The sequence below is a fragment of the Scomber scombrus genome, chromosome 24 (assembly GCF_963691925.1).
Source record: "Scomber scombrus chromosome 24, fScoSco1.1, whole genome shotgun sequence".
In the NCBI taxonomy this organism is placed as follows: domain Eukaryota; kingdom Metazoa; phylum Chordata; class Actinopteri; order Scombriformes; family Scombridae; genus Scomber; species Scomber scombrus.
In genome coordinates this window covers 11,583,684-11,601,406 of record NC_084993.1, presented here as the reverse complement: position 1 = coordinate 11,601,406, position 17,723 = coordinate 11,583,684, and the positions used below count along the sequence as shown (strand labels likewise).

Here is a 17,723-nt window from a genome sequence, read left to right as displayed (position 1 = left end):
AACCAGAGGACCAATACCAATCTTCACAAAATCTTCAGCAGAAAGGTTTTTCCTATTTTTATATATTTTAATTCTTTTCCCTATCCTTCTCTCTCCTCACTCCACACCAATGTGTGCACTGCCTCCGCTCACTGCATACATGCATACACTCACATGTGTGAGCAGACATGCTCAGACATCACACTCCTGCCCCCATTCCTTACATCTCTCCCTTCCCTCTTGCTCTTTTTCCTCTCTGTAATTTTTTTCTTACGCTCACTCCTTCATTTTATGTCCTTCTACCAATTCCCCTTTGCATTATGTCTGTGAGTTGTCATTGTATTGTGTTCCCTTGTAACATTGTTATACTGTCAATGTAAAGTATACACACGCACACACGAATCAATCTTAACAGAGGTTCACTCACATTAACACAACAGAAACGCAACTTAATAACATGGAGTGAGTGCCGCATTCATACTCAGACAAAGAGAACAACATCTTAAACCATCTTATTAAACTAAAGGCAGACATGTTTGCTGCAGGAGACCTATTTATCACATTCAGAATTATATAACCTCAAATCTCAACAATTTAATCAAGTGCTCTCAGCAACTTGCAACAGTAGACAAAGAGGTGTCTCTATTTGAATAAACAAAGGAATCCCTCTAATTCACCACTCCGCCATAATTACTGCATCCATCTATGACAAAGAGTTCACAATTGCTAACATATACGGTCCCAACAGTGACGATCAATCTTTCTGTAACACATTTTCTCTTCATTTCTACATCACAAAAACCTACATTATACGGTATGTAGGTTCAGTATCATAATAAAGTAAATAATGCAGTTATTGGTCAAGCACAGCTGGCAATTGAAGAAGTAGAAATAAAACAATACATTTAAAAAAATAGATGAGATATTATGGTCTTGGTGACAGTTGGATTAGGCTTCTTTTTGATCAGTAAATACACTTCTAACCAAGGTATTTGAAACCATCATACATCCGATCATTATTAGTGACCTTGTACCAGTGTTCCACACTGATAATGATCGGATAATTAACAATGAATCCTCTACGAAAAACTCCCTGCTGGCGCTTCAGTACCTCACTGCTTAAACTTTGATTTTACTGCCTTTATATAGAGAGAGTGGGCATCCTTTATGGAGTTGAATGACACCCTGTGAATCTTGTCATCAGTACTATGTGAAACAGACAAGGCAGCAATTAGAGGACAGATAATATACTCATCAAACAAACAAAAAAGAAGGAACAGGAACTAGACAAAATCTGGAGCTGGAGATTAAGTACTCAGCAAACCCAGTAAACAAATACAAAATGAGCTACAAAACAATACATTCCAGTTACACAAAACTACAAACAAAAAAACACAATTTCTGATTCAACAACTTACAAACAAACAAATTAGTCAAGTAAATATTTAGCCAAACAGGTACAACGCAAAAAAGAAAGCAATAATTCCAGCCATAAAGAATTGTACAGGCAAAACCACCCCAAACCAACAAGAAATAAATACATTTTTTAGATATTTTACAGTAATTTATATTATTGGAACACAGACCCTGACCCATCAGACATAGTCTTCCCAAAACAACCTGAACCTACCAAAATTATCGAAGCAGACACCCTAGACATGCCATTGACATCAAACTCTTGAAAGCCCTAATCCAGATGCCAAATAATACATTACCAGGACCTGATGGCTTCCCTCCTGAATTCTATAAGCACCTCTGGCTCACACTTTCCCCACTATTAAACTGTCTAATACCAGTAATGCAAAATAAACCCAATAAAGATCCAATTCCACCAACCAGCTACCACCCTCTGTCACTAATAAACACTGTCTTAAATCATTACAAAATTATCCAATTAACTGGACTTCCTTATTAAACACACTGTAAAAGTATGGCTTTTACCCACTGACACAATACACCTTACCCAAAGCCAAAGTCACCACAAATGGCAAGGATGCCCACTCTCTCCATCTTCATAAATGCAGCTATATGTTAAAACAATGCCATTAAAAGAGTCCACACCACAAACCGCCAATATAAAATTAGCCTATATGCAGACGATATTTTATTGTACTTACAGGACCCCTTACCTTTCCTAAAATATTTTTTTAATCCTATCAACACCTTCTCTAAAAGCTCTAATCACACAATAAACTGGAACAAGTCCACTATACTCCCACTTTCAGAAGATGGGATTCAGCAGAACTGAACTCATCACTCCCACTTCGCACTAGTGATATCAGAAAATTTGATATTGACATTTCCCCCAGGTCGGGTTGTTTCATCTTAACTACACCTCTGAGTTAAAAACAGGATAACCCCCAGTGCTTGATAAATTTACCTCTCCCACTCATAGGACAAATTGAAAATGATACCCCACATTAACTACATTTTTCAAAGCTGCCTGTCATAACAACAGATAAATGGTTTAAGTCTATTTACTCTCTCATTATACCAAAAAGCAAAGATGAAACTATCAACTCTAAAAAAAAAAAAAAGCACGAAGCACGCTTGAGGCTCCAAACTTCTTCTTCTACCTCAAGTCAAATACAATACCTTGTGAAATGGATCCATCAAACCGACCATTAGGACATGACTTCAACATGACCATCAAACAACATACCTGCTTTAAAAATACAGCCATCTCCGCAACTCTGACAGCCTGGTAGAAAGTCATTAAGATTTTCAATTCGACTCTAGCTCTGTGTAAATACACTCCTATTTGGCACAATCCACACTTCCATCTCCACAACACTGCTCTTCACTTTCACACATCTTCACAATCTTTTTCATAACTATCAGGTCATACACTTCAGAGACCATGTAGAATTGGGAGCTGTGGGAGTCCTTTCTACAATACCTAACACTTAAATCCATAATCAAAACAAAAATTAACATATAACCCCATTGAACTGAATTCAATTTTAAAATGTTAATGAACTAACCTCAATACTCTTACCATCTCTCTCTCAACCAATTTCTGGATAAAAATAAATAAAAATATTTTTATTATCACACCCAATACAAATCTATAGCTAATCCAATACAAAATAATCCACAGAATACATTTTACTGAATATAAAATGTACAATATGGGACTTGCAAACACAGGCGCTTGCCCACAATGCACAATAGGCACGGTAATTATTTTCATGCACTCTAGGCCTGCCAACTGGTTCACTCTTTTTGGGAATCTGTAGCACAAAAACTCTCCACCATCTTGGACTGTGCAGAATCCTCCCATCCCCCATAGCTATATTTGCTGTGAGACACTTCAGCAATTAACATGCCAAACAAATAAAAGAACAGCTTGTTCGTTTTTGTAGCTGTTGTCAAGAAAACGATTTTCTTAAAATCAATAAACATTAGTCATTGGACCAACCTCCTTTCAGAATATATATCTGTGGAAAAATCACTGCACAGACTGGGTTGGCTGAGGGGAGGTAGGGGGGATGGTAGTGATAAATGTGAAGATCTACATAAAACTAAAAACTTAAACTAACAAACAGGTATGGGTGGGGTGGTCCTTTACTGAACTTCCCTGTCTTTTTCTCAGTTGTGGCTTCCTCTTGCTTGCCTCTCCGGTGCCCCAGTCTGGCCTCAGTCTTCTAATTGCTATGCAAATGTAATGTTAATTATTATAATGGTTATAATTACATTATATCTAATGATAGTATTATATAATTATCATATTATTATCCTTTTATTCTTATGATATTGCTGTTACATCATATATATTTATTATCATATTTATCACATTATTTGTATTGTGTGAAATCATGATAATGATAAAGTTATACTTTAAAAAAATATAATTGATCATTTTTTATTACAGTGACATCGCTGTTACATCATATATTTATTATCACTATAACATTTACACTATGTTTTTTTCTTTCTCTCAGCCACACATGCCATACTCCTTATTCCACACACCAACCTGTCCAGGATGACTAATCACTGATACATATCACTGCCTCTCATACAAAAATCATAGACACACATTAGCAACGCACCCTAATTAATCTAATCTCTACTCTAATCTCTACTCGTGGACTCTTATCATATCATGACATCATCGTAACTGCTTTATGTTATTGTCTGTATGTTTATGAATTAGGTCTATATTGTATATCTACAGTATATCTTATATTTCCTGGATCCTGATTTATTTCATTGAATGCTAGCTGAAGACTCAAGACCCCACTCGTCCGTATCTAAGTAAATTTGGTCACAAAGACATTTCTTTGAGATAAAAAAGATTCCACTTAATTCAACTTTTACGTATGCACCACCCTGTGGTTTCTACCACAAAGGTCTGTGTTTACCATGCATCGTCATAGCTGATTTTAGAGAATATTCCAAATACTTCTTTTTGCTGCGCCAGAATTAATGTCACCTATGGTAAGTAAAATATCAAGCAGGTGTGCTTTATAATACCACTTTAAAACCATGGTGCTTTGTTTGATCCTTCTTAAAGGCCTTTTCATTTCACCGCAAAGGAGTAGTTTACTCAAAATTAAAAAAAGAAAAATCCAACTAACCGGGATAGCAATCTATCCATCTAGATCATTTTGGAGATATCTGTGGTCTCTTCAATACAACAGAGCTCAAGGACACAACAGATTGTGGCACTCAAAGCACCAAAAAAATACAATGGAAAAACTCAATGTCTCTATACAGAAACCATGACCTGGTCACTCAAGATAATCCACAGCCCAGGTTGTGGGCAGTTCTAAATTCCTCATTACGTCCTCAAAACTATGAGTACAACCTGACAATATACTGAAAAGCTGGAAACTTACGTCCTCAGATGATCAGGTTTAGGTACTTGGCCAACAATGGAACCTTAAGATGTGCTTTGATCCTTGATTGTGCACACCATATTTTTCTTATAGATTTCATTAAGATATAGAATTATTAATTTAAATGAAATTACTCTTCTTCAGTCAGCAAAAATCTTCAATCTTATACCATGGCAAACAAAGGGAAGGGTCTAAGAGTCACTACTTAAAGAAAGAAGCATTATTATAATGTGTTGAGACAGTGAGTCAAAATTGGGTCTTTTTAATGCACTGCACATTGTAAAATTATTACTGTGTTTTCCATAAAAGTATTCATGAGATAAAACTAACAACATGTTCATACTTTCTCTCTGAGCACAATCATCTGCAACAAAATCAAGTTTAGCTCCCTGCTCCAATATGCTTGGGTCATACTTAATAACACCTTATCTATGAACAACATTCTGCTCTCTGTGATACAAGACAAAGTATTTTATTCATTAAAAATATAAACAAAGCATATACCTTATAAACCATATAACCTTACATGGCCTCTTCCTTCTACAACATAGATTATACCTTTAGGATGGAGTTGTTGGATCCACAAACAAACAACAAACTAAATGAGCTGACTGGCCTCAAGGGTGATTTAGATTGGTCAAAGCCATTGGTTCTCACAGTGGGGTCTGGGGACCTCCAGGGGTTGTTGAGGGTGTTCCAAGAGTCCCCATATGAATGGGGAGTAGGTTAGTGCAATATAAAAGAATGACTATTCTGATCAGAGGTTTCAGTCTCTCCACAGTGACCTATGAAATTCTCTAATACATCATATCATATAACTTCTCAGAATAGGGTCCTTGGGACAAAAATCTCATCAAATGGGTGTCCATGGGTTGTTACATATCAATTTGGGTGTCCTTTATATGAAAAGGTTTGAGAATCAAGTACCAGTGGTTCAACTGTCAATTGAAAGACTGATAAAGAATAAGTATCACACTATAATTGCAATATTCAATACAAAGCACCCATTTTTAATGATAAATATGAATAATAACCATATTAATTTAAATTGCCAAAATCAAATTGTATTACTTATTCTGTTGTGTGTAGCCATCATTAAATGCACACAATTATCCTATTTGCATAGCAAGTGTCCAAATATCCCACTAATGGGTATTTTTTAATCTTTATTGGTTTACGGCTGATTAGAGTTGATTAAAAGGAATTTCTGGCTAAAAGAAAGACATGACAGTAATGTTACATAACATGCTAACACACAATTTATGAACCTTGTGCTAACTCCCATGGAAGAAATCTTGATTGTCGGGTAGTGGTGTGATTCAGCCTCGAGTGGCCCAAATGAGAATTACAACAACAAACACTCACAAAAAAAGTCACCTACCAAAACTGTATTTCCCACCCATTTTCACAGATGAAAAAGATCATGAAAGACCTTACAAAGATGATCCTGGCAAATACTTTTTTTCACCTGTTCTACATTCATGAATACAGGAGAGAAAACTTGCCTATCAGGGCCTCCGCACTGTTTTCAAGTGTTTTCAAGCTTTTTACCTCAGTGTGTAAAGTATTTTTCCATTGTTCCAGATCCGGAGCAGTTGATTAGGCGTCGTTATCCAGTGAGAGTCAGCGTTCTTGGAATTCCTAAAGATGGTGTCGGGGAGCCAGATTAGGCCGACCATATTGCTGGTTGAAGAGGAAGACAAAGACAGAGGAAGAGTGAGAGAGAGAGAGAGAGAGAGGGAGAGGAAGCCAGAAGGTATGAGATGATTGCTGTTTGAATTCCTTCAGATTTCTCTGAAATGCATGAGGCAGCTCTACTTCCCAGTAAGAGGATAATAAAATAGCCGGGCGACATGGGGAAAACAAAGGACATCAATCAATTTGTTCCATTAATTACAGGCTTCTCCCCAAGAGAGAGAAGAATATTGTTCTCAAATGAGATATGCACAGTATGAAATGTTGAAACACAATAGTTGCTGCAATGGAAACAGAAAGAAAATCAGCAGTTTCTTGGAGTTCAAGTTCATTTAAAGATACCAGATATCGATGCCTCTACATCCCTGACATATTCAGGAGTTCAGAATAAAGCTGTCTGTGTATTTGTTCTACATCCTCATTAAATCCACTATACCTGTTGAGGGTTAGAATCTTCATGCTGCTGCTGTTATAACGCAGACGGGTGTCCACCCAGGTCTGGGCGAAGATAATATCGATCTGGTACTCCTGGGGAGAGAAAAGTAGAGTCAATACAGTGATCTTTTTATAGTTGTGTAGAGACAGAGATGTGCTGGATGATTTCAGTGTGCCGCTATAAGCAGTCTGGGTCTATTCCTTCTGGAGGAGCTGATAATGTGTTTGTTTGAACACAAAATGTGTCCACATCAAAGAAAATACCGAAACAGCGCAGCACTCACTGGAAACACTCAAATACGCATTATGCTTTTGATATGGAAATTAAATTACACCATCTCATAAATTGTTTACTTCAGCACTTTTTTTCACCTCTGCAATGACCCCTCTTCTAATTGTGAGAAGTTTCAGTGGAAGAATATTGACTGTGAATTTTCTTTCTTAAGCAGGTAAAATAAAAGTCAAAGTATTTGTCTTGCTGGCATTGACCTTTGTATGTAATGTAGTGTAGTGGCAAACAGTCTCTTTTTTTCTTTTTTTTTCTCTGCATGAATGTGGTGTATTTGTCACAGTTGAGTACATTCTCTTAATCCACCAACACAGATAGGCTTATTTAAAGTGAGACATGTCTGAAAAATGTTGTTGACAAGATGCTTTGTTTGCTTTGAGGTTTATCTAGTTGTACTGCAGCTGCTGCTTGACCAGAGCTTAAAGCGTTGCAGTGAAAAGTGTCAAATCGAAAAACTGCTCATTCAGTCTAGCCAAAGAGCAAACAGTGACATGACATGAATGGAACCCCTTTGCCACGGAAACTTTTGGCAAATGTCAAATCGACCACGGCTGGAGCTTGCTAAGTCCTCTACTTGCATGCAAATAATAGCAGGCGAAATATAGCTGACAAAGAGTGCAAGTCATTGATTTTTACTATCTTTGACCCTTTAAGCAATAACATTAGCCTTGACTTTGGATATATGTAGGTTCTGCTGACAGATGTGCCTCTCAGCTGCCAGACAATAGCATATAGCCTTGATAACACAATATTGTTGAAGTGAAAATTTGAGCTAAGCATACAGGCATTATGGTTGCAGTCAGCAGTTATAAGTCATCGTTCTTTCTTGACAAACAGACCCTCCGTTAAAGCCTGACATGATGTAGTATGCCAAACGGTCTCCACTAACCTATTTAGGATGCCTGTAGTGAAGCTCCCATTTATTAGATTCTGTTTGATGACTAAACAACCATTATTTGAAGCGTGACATATTCTAGTGTTGACACTAATTCAACACTGTTTGACAAAGAGTTTATAGTAACACCTGAACAGAAATGTATTATATAGCACTTATATAGCTGGAACCCTCCAAAGTGTTGTTTCTTCATTTTTAATCAGTAATTATCAGTAGGATCTTGTTTTTTTTCTCTCTTCATCTTCCACATGGTGTGTAAAATAGTGCCAAACTTGACACCCACTGCCCAGACTTTAGGGTCAAGCTAGGACTGTAGCATTATTGAACATGTTTCTCTAATTACGGAGTGTCTGAGTGTGCTTGTATGAGGCGACAGAGACTGGATCTGTTTCCCTGAATTTCACGATCTCCGAGGAATAGACTGATCAACACCTTTATCCCAATTAGCTTCCATGGCACAGCAAACTGTTTTACCACTAGTCTCTATTCACTCAAATATTCTAGAAAATACCAGCAAGCTAACAAGCTTTTAGGCTATTTTGGCAAAGCAAATGACGAAGATGCCTTCTCTGCCTGCTCTTTTGCAGCCATGTCTGCTGCCCCATCACTCATGTAAATAAGTAAGTTACAGGTGCATAGATAATAAGACAGGATTTAAGAAAGTGGTCAAACATATGAAAGTAACCTTAACCCTAACCCTAACCCTAATCACCTGTTGTTACTACTGCCAGCATCTCTGGTGTTGGTGTTCATATAGTGTTTTAAAAGCCCCACTTTAACCCAACATCCACCTGTAGTCTACTTTCCAATAGGGGTTGAAGTTATTAACCCTGTTGTGCTGGAGAGTGACAAGGTCAGAGCTTTACTAGCAAACATCAACACTGAACATTGTCTACATCCACAAAATACTGTATGTGAGTTTGTTATTTTATGTTCCCTGAGCGTCGAATTAAGAATTTGTATTGAATCTACCAACTACTACAAATGCTGATATTATATAACTAATCAAATCAAATCATAATCAGGTCTTAAGTCCCACTTACACTGAAATCTCATTTTCAAGGGTCACCTGAGTACATACAAATATTATTGATACATTATTTCAAAAGACCTTTCATTTGTTATTTGAGGATAAAGAAGATTGTATGATGGAAATATATGAATGGTTAATCTGAGACAGCCCAGTGAGTAATTACATTTTAATACCCTTCTGTTAAACAGTTTAGAAACCTTCCCTTTGCTATAAGGCTGAGGACCTCCAACATGGTCTGCAGAAGGTCAGTACATCAGCTGGAAGTCTTTTATAGGAAGTAAACTAGGCAGACTGAAACTTCAATGGTAAGATCAGACAGTGAGAAGTCATAAGGAGAAGTAAGAGGCTATCCAAAACCAAAATATTGGTATTCCAGAGTCTATCATGTGAGAAAGTCTCAGAGTGGTAAAAAGCTGATTTGGATTTCTGGGAAAATGTGCAATTACAGGAGGATTCAGTCTAGAGGACATAGTTTCATTTTTAAACTTTTGTCATTTATCTTCATCAAAAGTTACTAAGGTGACCCAACAAATGACACATCGCAGATTTTGATTTCCTGTGGCTTTAACAAAAGTGCCTACAGACATACTGTAAGTTAAGTACACACGGGCAAACTCGTAACAAACATTTCAGTTTCACACACTGTAAAACTACTTTCTGACTTTTTTGACCTTTTCCAAAAAACAGACAGATGAAGCCTGACCTTCCTGATACATCTGTCACAAAAATCACCATTGTTACTGTCAGCCTGCCTGACCTTTGAAGGATAATGATAGGGAGACATGCACTGATGGTACCTATAGTTCAGACAGCAAGAGCAAACCACACAGTGCTACATGTTACGCGCCTGGCGCAGATGAATTCCCACAGCACTCCCCAAATGGGATTTTCTGCGCCCACGGGGTCCTGATGGGGACTACACCTACAAGACAAGGCACCGAGGCAGGCCCATTATTCATGGACATTATGCAAAACAATGAAGAGGATTGTTGGGAGATATCTGACTGAAATTAACTACAGAGGCTTGCATAATGCCCCTAGGGATGCTTTTCAAAGTCAGAAAACAAAGGTGTTAAGGGAGTCCATTACTCAAAGCTATTGACGAAAAAACAATGAAGCAAAGACCTGTAGGTGAGATAATCATGGGTGGCTTGAATATTCTCTATTAGTGAATTCGACATAAAGTCACCAACTGAAAGTACCAAGTTCATTAATTAGGAGTATATTTCCCTATTTAATTCCCTATTTAATTAATGTTGGATATGCTATGGAACCCATCACATGACCAAAAATGAATAATATATCCTATGAGTTGTGAATCCAGATGCAGATGACAAATTTCCATATATATGATGAAACAATTGCCAACAGTGGACGGCAGTAAATGAACTTGCTTACAAAGGTTACTAAGGTGCCCTCTTTGGGAATGCAACTACCCAACAGAATGTGATAAAATGAAATACATTATTAAAGCCGAAGGATGTTGACAGCAAAGCACGTCTGACTGAAATTAATTAGCTCGACTTGAACAGCGTCAGAACAAATAGCTTCGTCCTTATCCAGCCTCATCATTTTTGCATGCGGGCAGATCTCTCCTCACCAATTACAGATGTCGCTCAACTCCGATTTTTTTCCACATCCATGTACCGAAACATGTTTCCCCAAGAGGGCAAGATATACTGTCTTTATAAGTTTGTGTTAAGTGGGAGCTTGATTGACATCTTTACACTCACTGAGCCGGAAAATGTTGTTCTTGACTGAAAGTTTCAGATTGCAAACTTTTGATAAATAGAAGTACGCCTTGATGGCAATGGAAAGGTTTTCAGGTATCAACATCTTCAAATCTATAATTAAAATGAGTCATTCACTGCTTATCGCTCATTTATCCCTTTATTACCAGATGGCAGGGCAGGAGGTAGGTAGGTAGGGGGTCAAGTAGAGAGCAAAATAACCAAATGAAAGAAAAATTCAGACTAATAGAAATAAACCCTCAGGGTTATGTCAGGGTCTAAAAGAATGTAAATACAGACATTTAGTATTTAAGAGCACTTTTTCCTCCACTGCATATATTTTACATCTGTTACAGTTGTTTGTTGTTGCCTCGGGGCACAAAAGTGTCCACTGTTACCACCCCAGCACCTCTTCATTATATGCCTGTAACCAAGAAACCAACCAATACCCCTATAAGTACAAAATAATCTAAGTTAGGTCTTCCTTGACCTGTTACATTGTTAAAATTAATGCGTTTTTCATTCAGTAATTATTTCCAATTGCTTCCATTTTACAGTTTATTGATTACTGTTAAGGCCTGGTCACACTGAAGTAACACAGTGAAAGTGTTATTTGTACCTTTTCAAGACTGTTATGTAACTGTGTGCAAGCCTTTTGTTGAACATTTTATTCTGAAAGAGGAGGTTAAATAAAAGTGGATGGTGACACACAGCTAATCATCGTCTTTTCTCTTCTTTAGCTCTGCAATCCTTCAAATGTCAACGCTGTTAAGACGGCTCGCTGTTGGCCAACGATTTACAGTTACAGGTCAGTGTACACCAAAGTTGAACTTGACACAAAAAATATGAGTTAACACTGCGTTCCATTTAACTAGAAAGTTGGAAGTTGGAGCTGGGAATGACGTCACACCTGAATTTCGTTCCAGTTTAGAAGTCAGAAAACCAGTTGTAGCCAGGTTAGCCAATGTTAGCAATACCACTTGATAAAAATGCATTTTGCTGTATTTCGCACCTACAATCACCGTAGCAACATGTCCGCAGATAGAAGTTGGACAGTGCTGTGTGTGCGACTGATTTAATGAGACACAAATAAGGCAAAAGTGCGAATAAACAGTATATTACTACAACTTTCACACTGTTGATTCATGGGGCAGAACATCTTGGATTTTGAGTTTGGGGCTGGTGAGGTTTGTCCGACTTTCTGATTCAGAGATCTGACTTCAGGGGGCGTTTCAGTTCAAATTTCCGACTGGGAACTCGTAAATTGTGACTTCCAAGTACAACTGGAAGGCATCATAATTCCAGCAATTCCTCTGAAATTAAAACGTAGCTGTAGTTGTTATAAACGCCCAATGCCGATGTGTTTTTTTTCCAACATCTACAATAACTGATCATAGTATATGTATGGTTCTGACACATTAATACATCAGCAGTAATTATTAATTCATAGATTGCTTAATGATATTTATGCAGACTTTAAAATCCAGTTTGTTGATTATACTTTGATACTAATTTTGAATGCAGGACTTGTTTGTAATGTTGTGCTACTTTTACTTCAGGATTTGAATAGCCTACTTATTATATCACCGGTGATACAGCCAATTTGGCTTGCCATAAATATTTCACCATCGCAAATAACTCATAATGGACTGTACTCTTTATGCTTTGCAATGAAGAGAGTCTCAAACTTAAGCACAGATCACTGACTAATGCATTTCTAGAGGCAAAACCAATGCGGCATAGTTGGTATAAATATTTATAAGTGAAACATTTATATCTCTCAGACCTTGAAAAATTGGTGGCTGGACTACATTTTCAATCCCTCAAGAAGATGATGAGCATTCGATTTATATAAGTCGCGGGTTGTTTTTTTTTTCAGCTGGGGTGGTCGTTGTGTTACCTCATCATGGCGAATGATGTTTGAATATTCAGTTTTTATTCTCAGAGAGTTCCACATCCACATGCACCAGCAGAATGCATTGCTGTTGCTTTGTCCTGCGGGCAGCCTCACGGCGAGGCAGAATGAGGGTAAACACCATTCAAACCAGCGCTTAGGGGGGAGGATGAACTTCTGTCATATGTGTAATAAACAAAACTGTGCAGCACCTGCAGATACAAATGGCATTTTAAAGATTGCTTTGGTGTGTGCCTCCTTCGTTTGTGTGCGGAGCTAATTTCATAAACATTCTTTTGTCTTGTTCATTCCCACGAATCAAACAGAGACCTTTTGAAAGAAACAAAAGGAGATAATTTGCATGCCTGGCTGTTTACCTGAAGTCTGTTTGTGAAGGAGGAAGAAAGACAAAATGAGAAACTGTTGGCTGTGCTTCACTGGGCATTTGGTCGGAGGTACAATCAACACCTGTGTGTCTCTGTCTCTAAGACAAATGATTTACTTTTGCTTGGATTGGTAATAGTTGTAGTAGCAATAGTGGAGTAGAGGCAGCAGTAGTTTGGATGAATAGGCATAGATTTGGGTATGACTAGTGACACATATTTCTCTATCTGCTTGAGTTCCATTAAAGCAGTAAAGCCAGGATTGTGTGTTTTCATCAAAAGAAAGTGAGCTTTTTTACAGTTATAGGGAAGTTTTGGGGAGGGATGCCAGACCTGATGATCTGGAAACTCCCAGACTCTGCTATAAATTCTACATTTATGAAGTTTATACAGTTTCCGTTTTTGTTAACATTGTGAGGAAGGTGATAATTCTACTTTATGTTTATTACTGAGGTCATAATGGGTGATGATGGTGTATTAGCATGCATGATATCGAATGGTGTTTCTAATATTTTGTCCACTCCATTAACATACATGAGGAGGGCAAAATATTAGGAACACCAGACAATATAATGCACCTCAGTAAGCCACCACCACTTAGTACAAACTCAGTAATAAACATAAGGCAGAATTATCACCTTTTTGACAATGATAACAAAAACCTCAAAATAATTTTAATTCATAATTATAATGAATTAATTATTAATAATTACAAACTTGAAAAAAGTAGAAAGACCTGTTGCATTGGATTGAATTAGAATGCACAAGTGAACCTAATAAAGTGGCGGGTGACTGTATGTATTTTCAGCTGTGGTGATAGTCATTCAAACCTCACAGAATATATATGTTTATTTTTAAATTGCTTAAAATTGAATTTCAGGTGATGGCTTATTTGTGTTCATTGTTGTAACATTTTAACATAAACCAATTTTTATTACTTTAGGTGAAAATGCCTCCAAAGAGTTGAAGATGGAGGTTGATGAGGAGCTTAAATGGTGCTAAAAGCTAATAACTAAGAGTTTTAGGTATTTAAAGCAACTTTCATTGAGGAACTGAGAGAACACCTAAGCAATGAGAAGATGTATGGATATTTAATTTTAAAATACAGCCTTAATCTTTTGTTTACTGCAGTTGATCATTATTTAATTTACACTTAACCAGTTGTCAGCTACAGAGTGCACTTTTAGTTTGATGAATAATTCTAACAGACGGCTGAGATATTTAAAGTTCATCAATACTGCAAAGTGTGTTTTTCTAGAGTTGTGCAAACCATCATGTCTGCTGTTTTTTAATTGTCTCTATATACTGATGAGCTGATGTGATCCGTCGTAGCTCACTTGCCATCTGATTAAACTGAAGAGAACAGGCTGTCAGGTGAGATCTGTGAGTTCACGAGGAAAATAAATACAAGTGGGATTTTTTGGACATGATTTATCGGTCTGCTGTGGCTCTGCGGTGATAAATGCACCATTTTATCCTCAAATCAGCTCAAATCAAGACGAAACAGACTAAAATAGACTGAGCTACAATCACAGGTGAAGTTAGAAAATGACTCACAGCAGGACAGTATATTATACTGGCTGTTTTTAAAATACATCACACATACATTTTTAATGTTAGTTATGGTCTGACATTTAAATGAAAGAAACAAATCCATTTATTACAGTCAAGTTCAGAAAGTTATACAAGCATACACATTGAATAAAGCAAACAAAAAGACGTAATATGTCTAAGGAGCAACATACCTTAATAATCTGTCTTTTTCAAACGAGCAAAATGCCCTTAAACCTTTTCTGATACCATCAAGATTTGTTTTAGTCTCTTTGAAAAAGTCATGTTTTTTTTTCTCCCATGCTTTAGGAATAGTGGATCAACTACAAACTGCTCATAATTCATTTATATACCAATAAGAGTTTCACTTCAAACGCTAAATTTCAGTTTGCATTGATTTTGAGGGCGAAACAAGCCAAAGAAGAGACGGTAAAAGTAGAAGAATTAGATTAGAGAAGAAACAGTTGGATGGAATGGAAAGTGAAGGGGGACAGTAATGAGGAGAGGAGGACATGCTGGAGGAGGAGGAGGAAGAAAGTGGAAACAAAAATGCGATTCATTGATCCTGTAGTTATTAATCAATACGAGCCTTTATAATCTCACAAGCTGCCGCAGCTGCTGCTTGTTCTTTGTTCCACCTGCTACTGTCTCTGATTATTGATATCTACCTCCAACTCCCAACTCCACCTGTTCTACTTTCTTATTACCATACTGGCTGATGGAATCGACTGCCTTTGCTGCATTTTGTGTATCTGTTCTGCTCTGCACTGTACAGCCCTGGAGGGGTTTTTATCGTTTTCACCGCTCGACTCCGACTTGGATTAATTGGGGAGCTTTCTCAAGAGTACAACCGCTTCACAAACCTGCCACCAGATAAGAACGTCAATATTGGATGATTCTGCACCCTGGATTACATCCAATGAATGTTTTTTTCTTCTTCTCATTTTCTATAATATATCCTAACACCTGTGGCTCAGCTCATTTAGTCTGAACCAAGGGGGGAAAAATGGTGCATTGTTGTCTGGCTCACACATGGAGGGCTGTAAACATGGAGTCATATGGACTAATGGGTGACTCATTGATTGGAGAGTGTTGGTGATATCATCATGCATCATCAGTGCCACATGGAGCCACATGGGGGGGGAATCAAAATCTGATGACTGGCAGTGAGTTTGTGTAACAAAGGACACATTTACACTTGGAATTAACACGTGATCTGTATCTGGATAATAATATCTGATCTGTGGATCTTTGCATTTGCGTCCGGTATTAAAATGTATTCTCGTTTTCTTAATTGGATTTGATTGGCTTTGATTGGATCTTGATATGCAAATTAGCCAGGCGGGTTTCTCGACATAATGTTGGAGCTGTTCTCCAATTATAACACATCTCTGTTTAACTCCTCTTCACTTTCTGATTGAGCAAGGACAACGTTGCATAAATATACTTAAAGTTGCAAACAACAATTTTGATAAACTAATAATCATTCAAGCTTCTTTTTTATAGCGGATTTTCATTGGTTCTAGCTTCCCAAATGTGAATATTTAATCATCTGTGTTATTATAAGGTAATTAGCCTTCAGTTTTGGACTATGGTTGAACAAAATTAGACATTTTGAAGAGATAACATGGACTCTCGGAACTTGGAAAAGACATATTTCCAAATTTTACTGTCATTTGTTAGTTGCAGATTCATGCTGAAATCACATATCTACCATCACAGGTTAGGTGTGAAGGCATTCTAAAGCACTTGAAGTTCGGGAGATTTTACACGGTAAACCTTCTTGCAGGCTCAGATGAAACTAACACATAAAGAATATTATAGTCTGGAGATCAGGTTTTCATTGATAGCTGTCCACTGTTTTTGCAAGAAGTATGAAACAAGCACAGAAAGCTGAAGAAATACCAGTTGAAGCACTGTTTGTGGAGGTTTGCCTCATCTGAGCGCCCTCAACAGGTATCATCCTTTCAAAAGATCACATGTAACAGTTATGTAAGAGGAAAATACATCTTTAATTTTTATTGCCAGTGTTGCAAGACCACCGCAGTGTTTCATCTACCTCAGGGAATGTCATTAGGAACACTGAGAATGCCATTTCATTTTTATTATTTTTGAGAATTAACTCATGAAGCCGTCTTAATGCCGTCTTGGTGCAAGAGGCGAAGGATTCTGACCTGCCGCACTGCAATCAGCTAACCTTTTCTTATGAATTTCCAGCCTCGCTCTCCCAGCACCTAAATGAGTCACATCATTGAAGGTCAAGCGTAGAAAAGCTATAGAAAAAAACAAACCGGCACACACACACACACTCAGATGCACACCCACACGCTGAGACTACATTAAAAGGCACTTTTAAAGTGATGTTTGACATCTGGGGAAAAAAAGCACAAATTCTCTGCTATACACGAGGATAAAGAATTGTCAGCCTGAGCGCTTCCTGTGAATTGTATCAAATGCACAAGTGCGGTTCAAGCTGTCACCTTCTACCCTGTTAAATCCAGTCAAAACTGAGCGGAGACGGCAATCGCTGTCTTCCCTGGTCGGCCTGGTGGAAATAAAGCTACGTTTATACCGGATGAGTCTGAATTCATGTAAAAACTACACATTTTCCCACAAAACGCAACAGAATCAGAATTTGAAATATTAGAGCAAAAGAATTGAAGGATCCTCACAGGAGCTTCTTTATATTCAGCCCAACAAGTAGGCTCTAAATGAGTGGACCGTATTATAGTTCTTGTGGGTGTCGAGGGTCATCAAACAAATACACAGACATCTTTCTCATCTTGAAAGCCCTCGTCATCGTCTCTTGAATTGATTTACAATGTGAGTGATGTTAAAATGATTACAGCGTCGGGGATCTTGAGGCAGACTGATTGAGAAGCTGTCTGTGGCTTTGTTCGGATTATTCAGAGCAGGTCCCGCTGATGTTTCTCACATGGCACATAGCTTTTATTGTGATATAATGAATGTACGCGCCACAAAATTTGCATTAAGT

The 17,723-nt window shown here is 37.6% G+C and overlaps 1 protein-coding gene across 1 annotated transcript in view; it reads right to left on the bottom strand.

The window, feature by feature from the left end:
- Positions 1 to 17,723, bottom strand: part of LOC134006596 (gamma-aminobutyric acid receptor subunit gamma-3-like) — a 95,084-nt gene that overhangs the window by 39,165 nt on the left and 38,196 nt on the right. Inside the window, exons 4-5 of the mRNA XM_062445521.1 lie at positions 6,955 to 7,046; positions 6,375 to 6,506 (exon numbers count right to left, since the gene is read on the bottom strand). Coding sequence (XP_062301505.1) covers positions 6,375 to 6,506; positions 6,955 to 7,046 — 224 coding nt within the window. The remainder of the gene's footprint in view (positions 1 to 6,374; positions 6,507 to 6,954; positions 7,047 to 17,723) is intronic.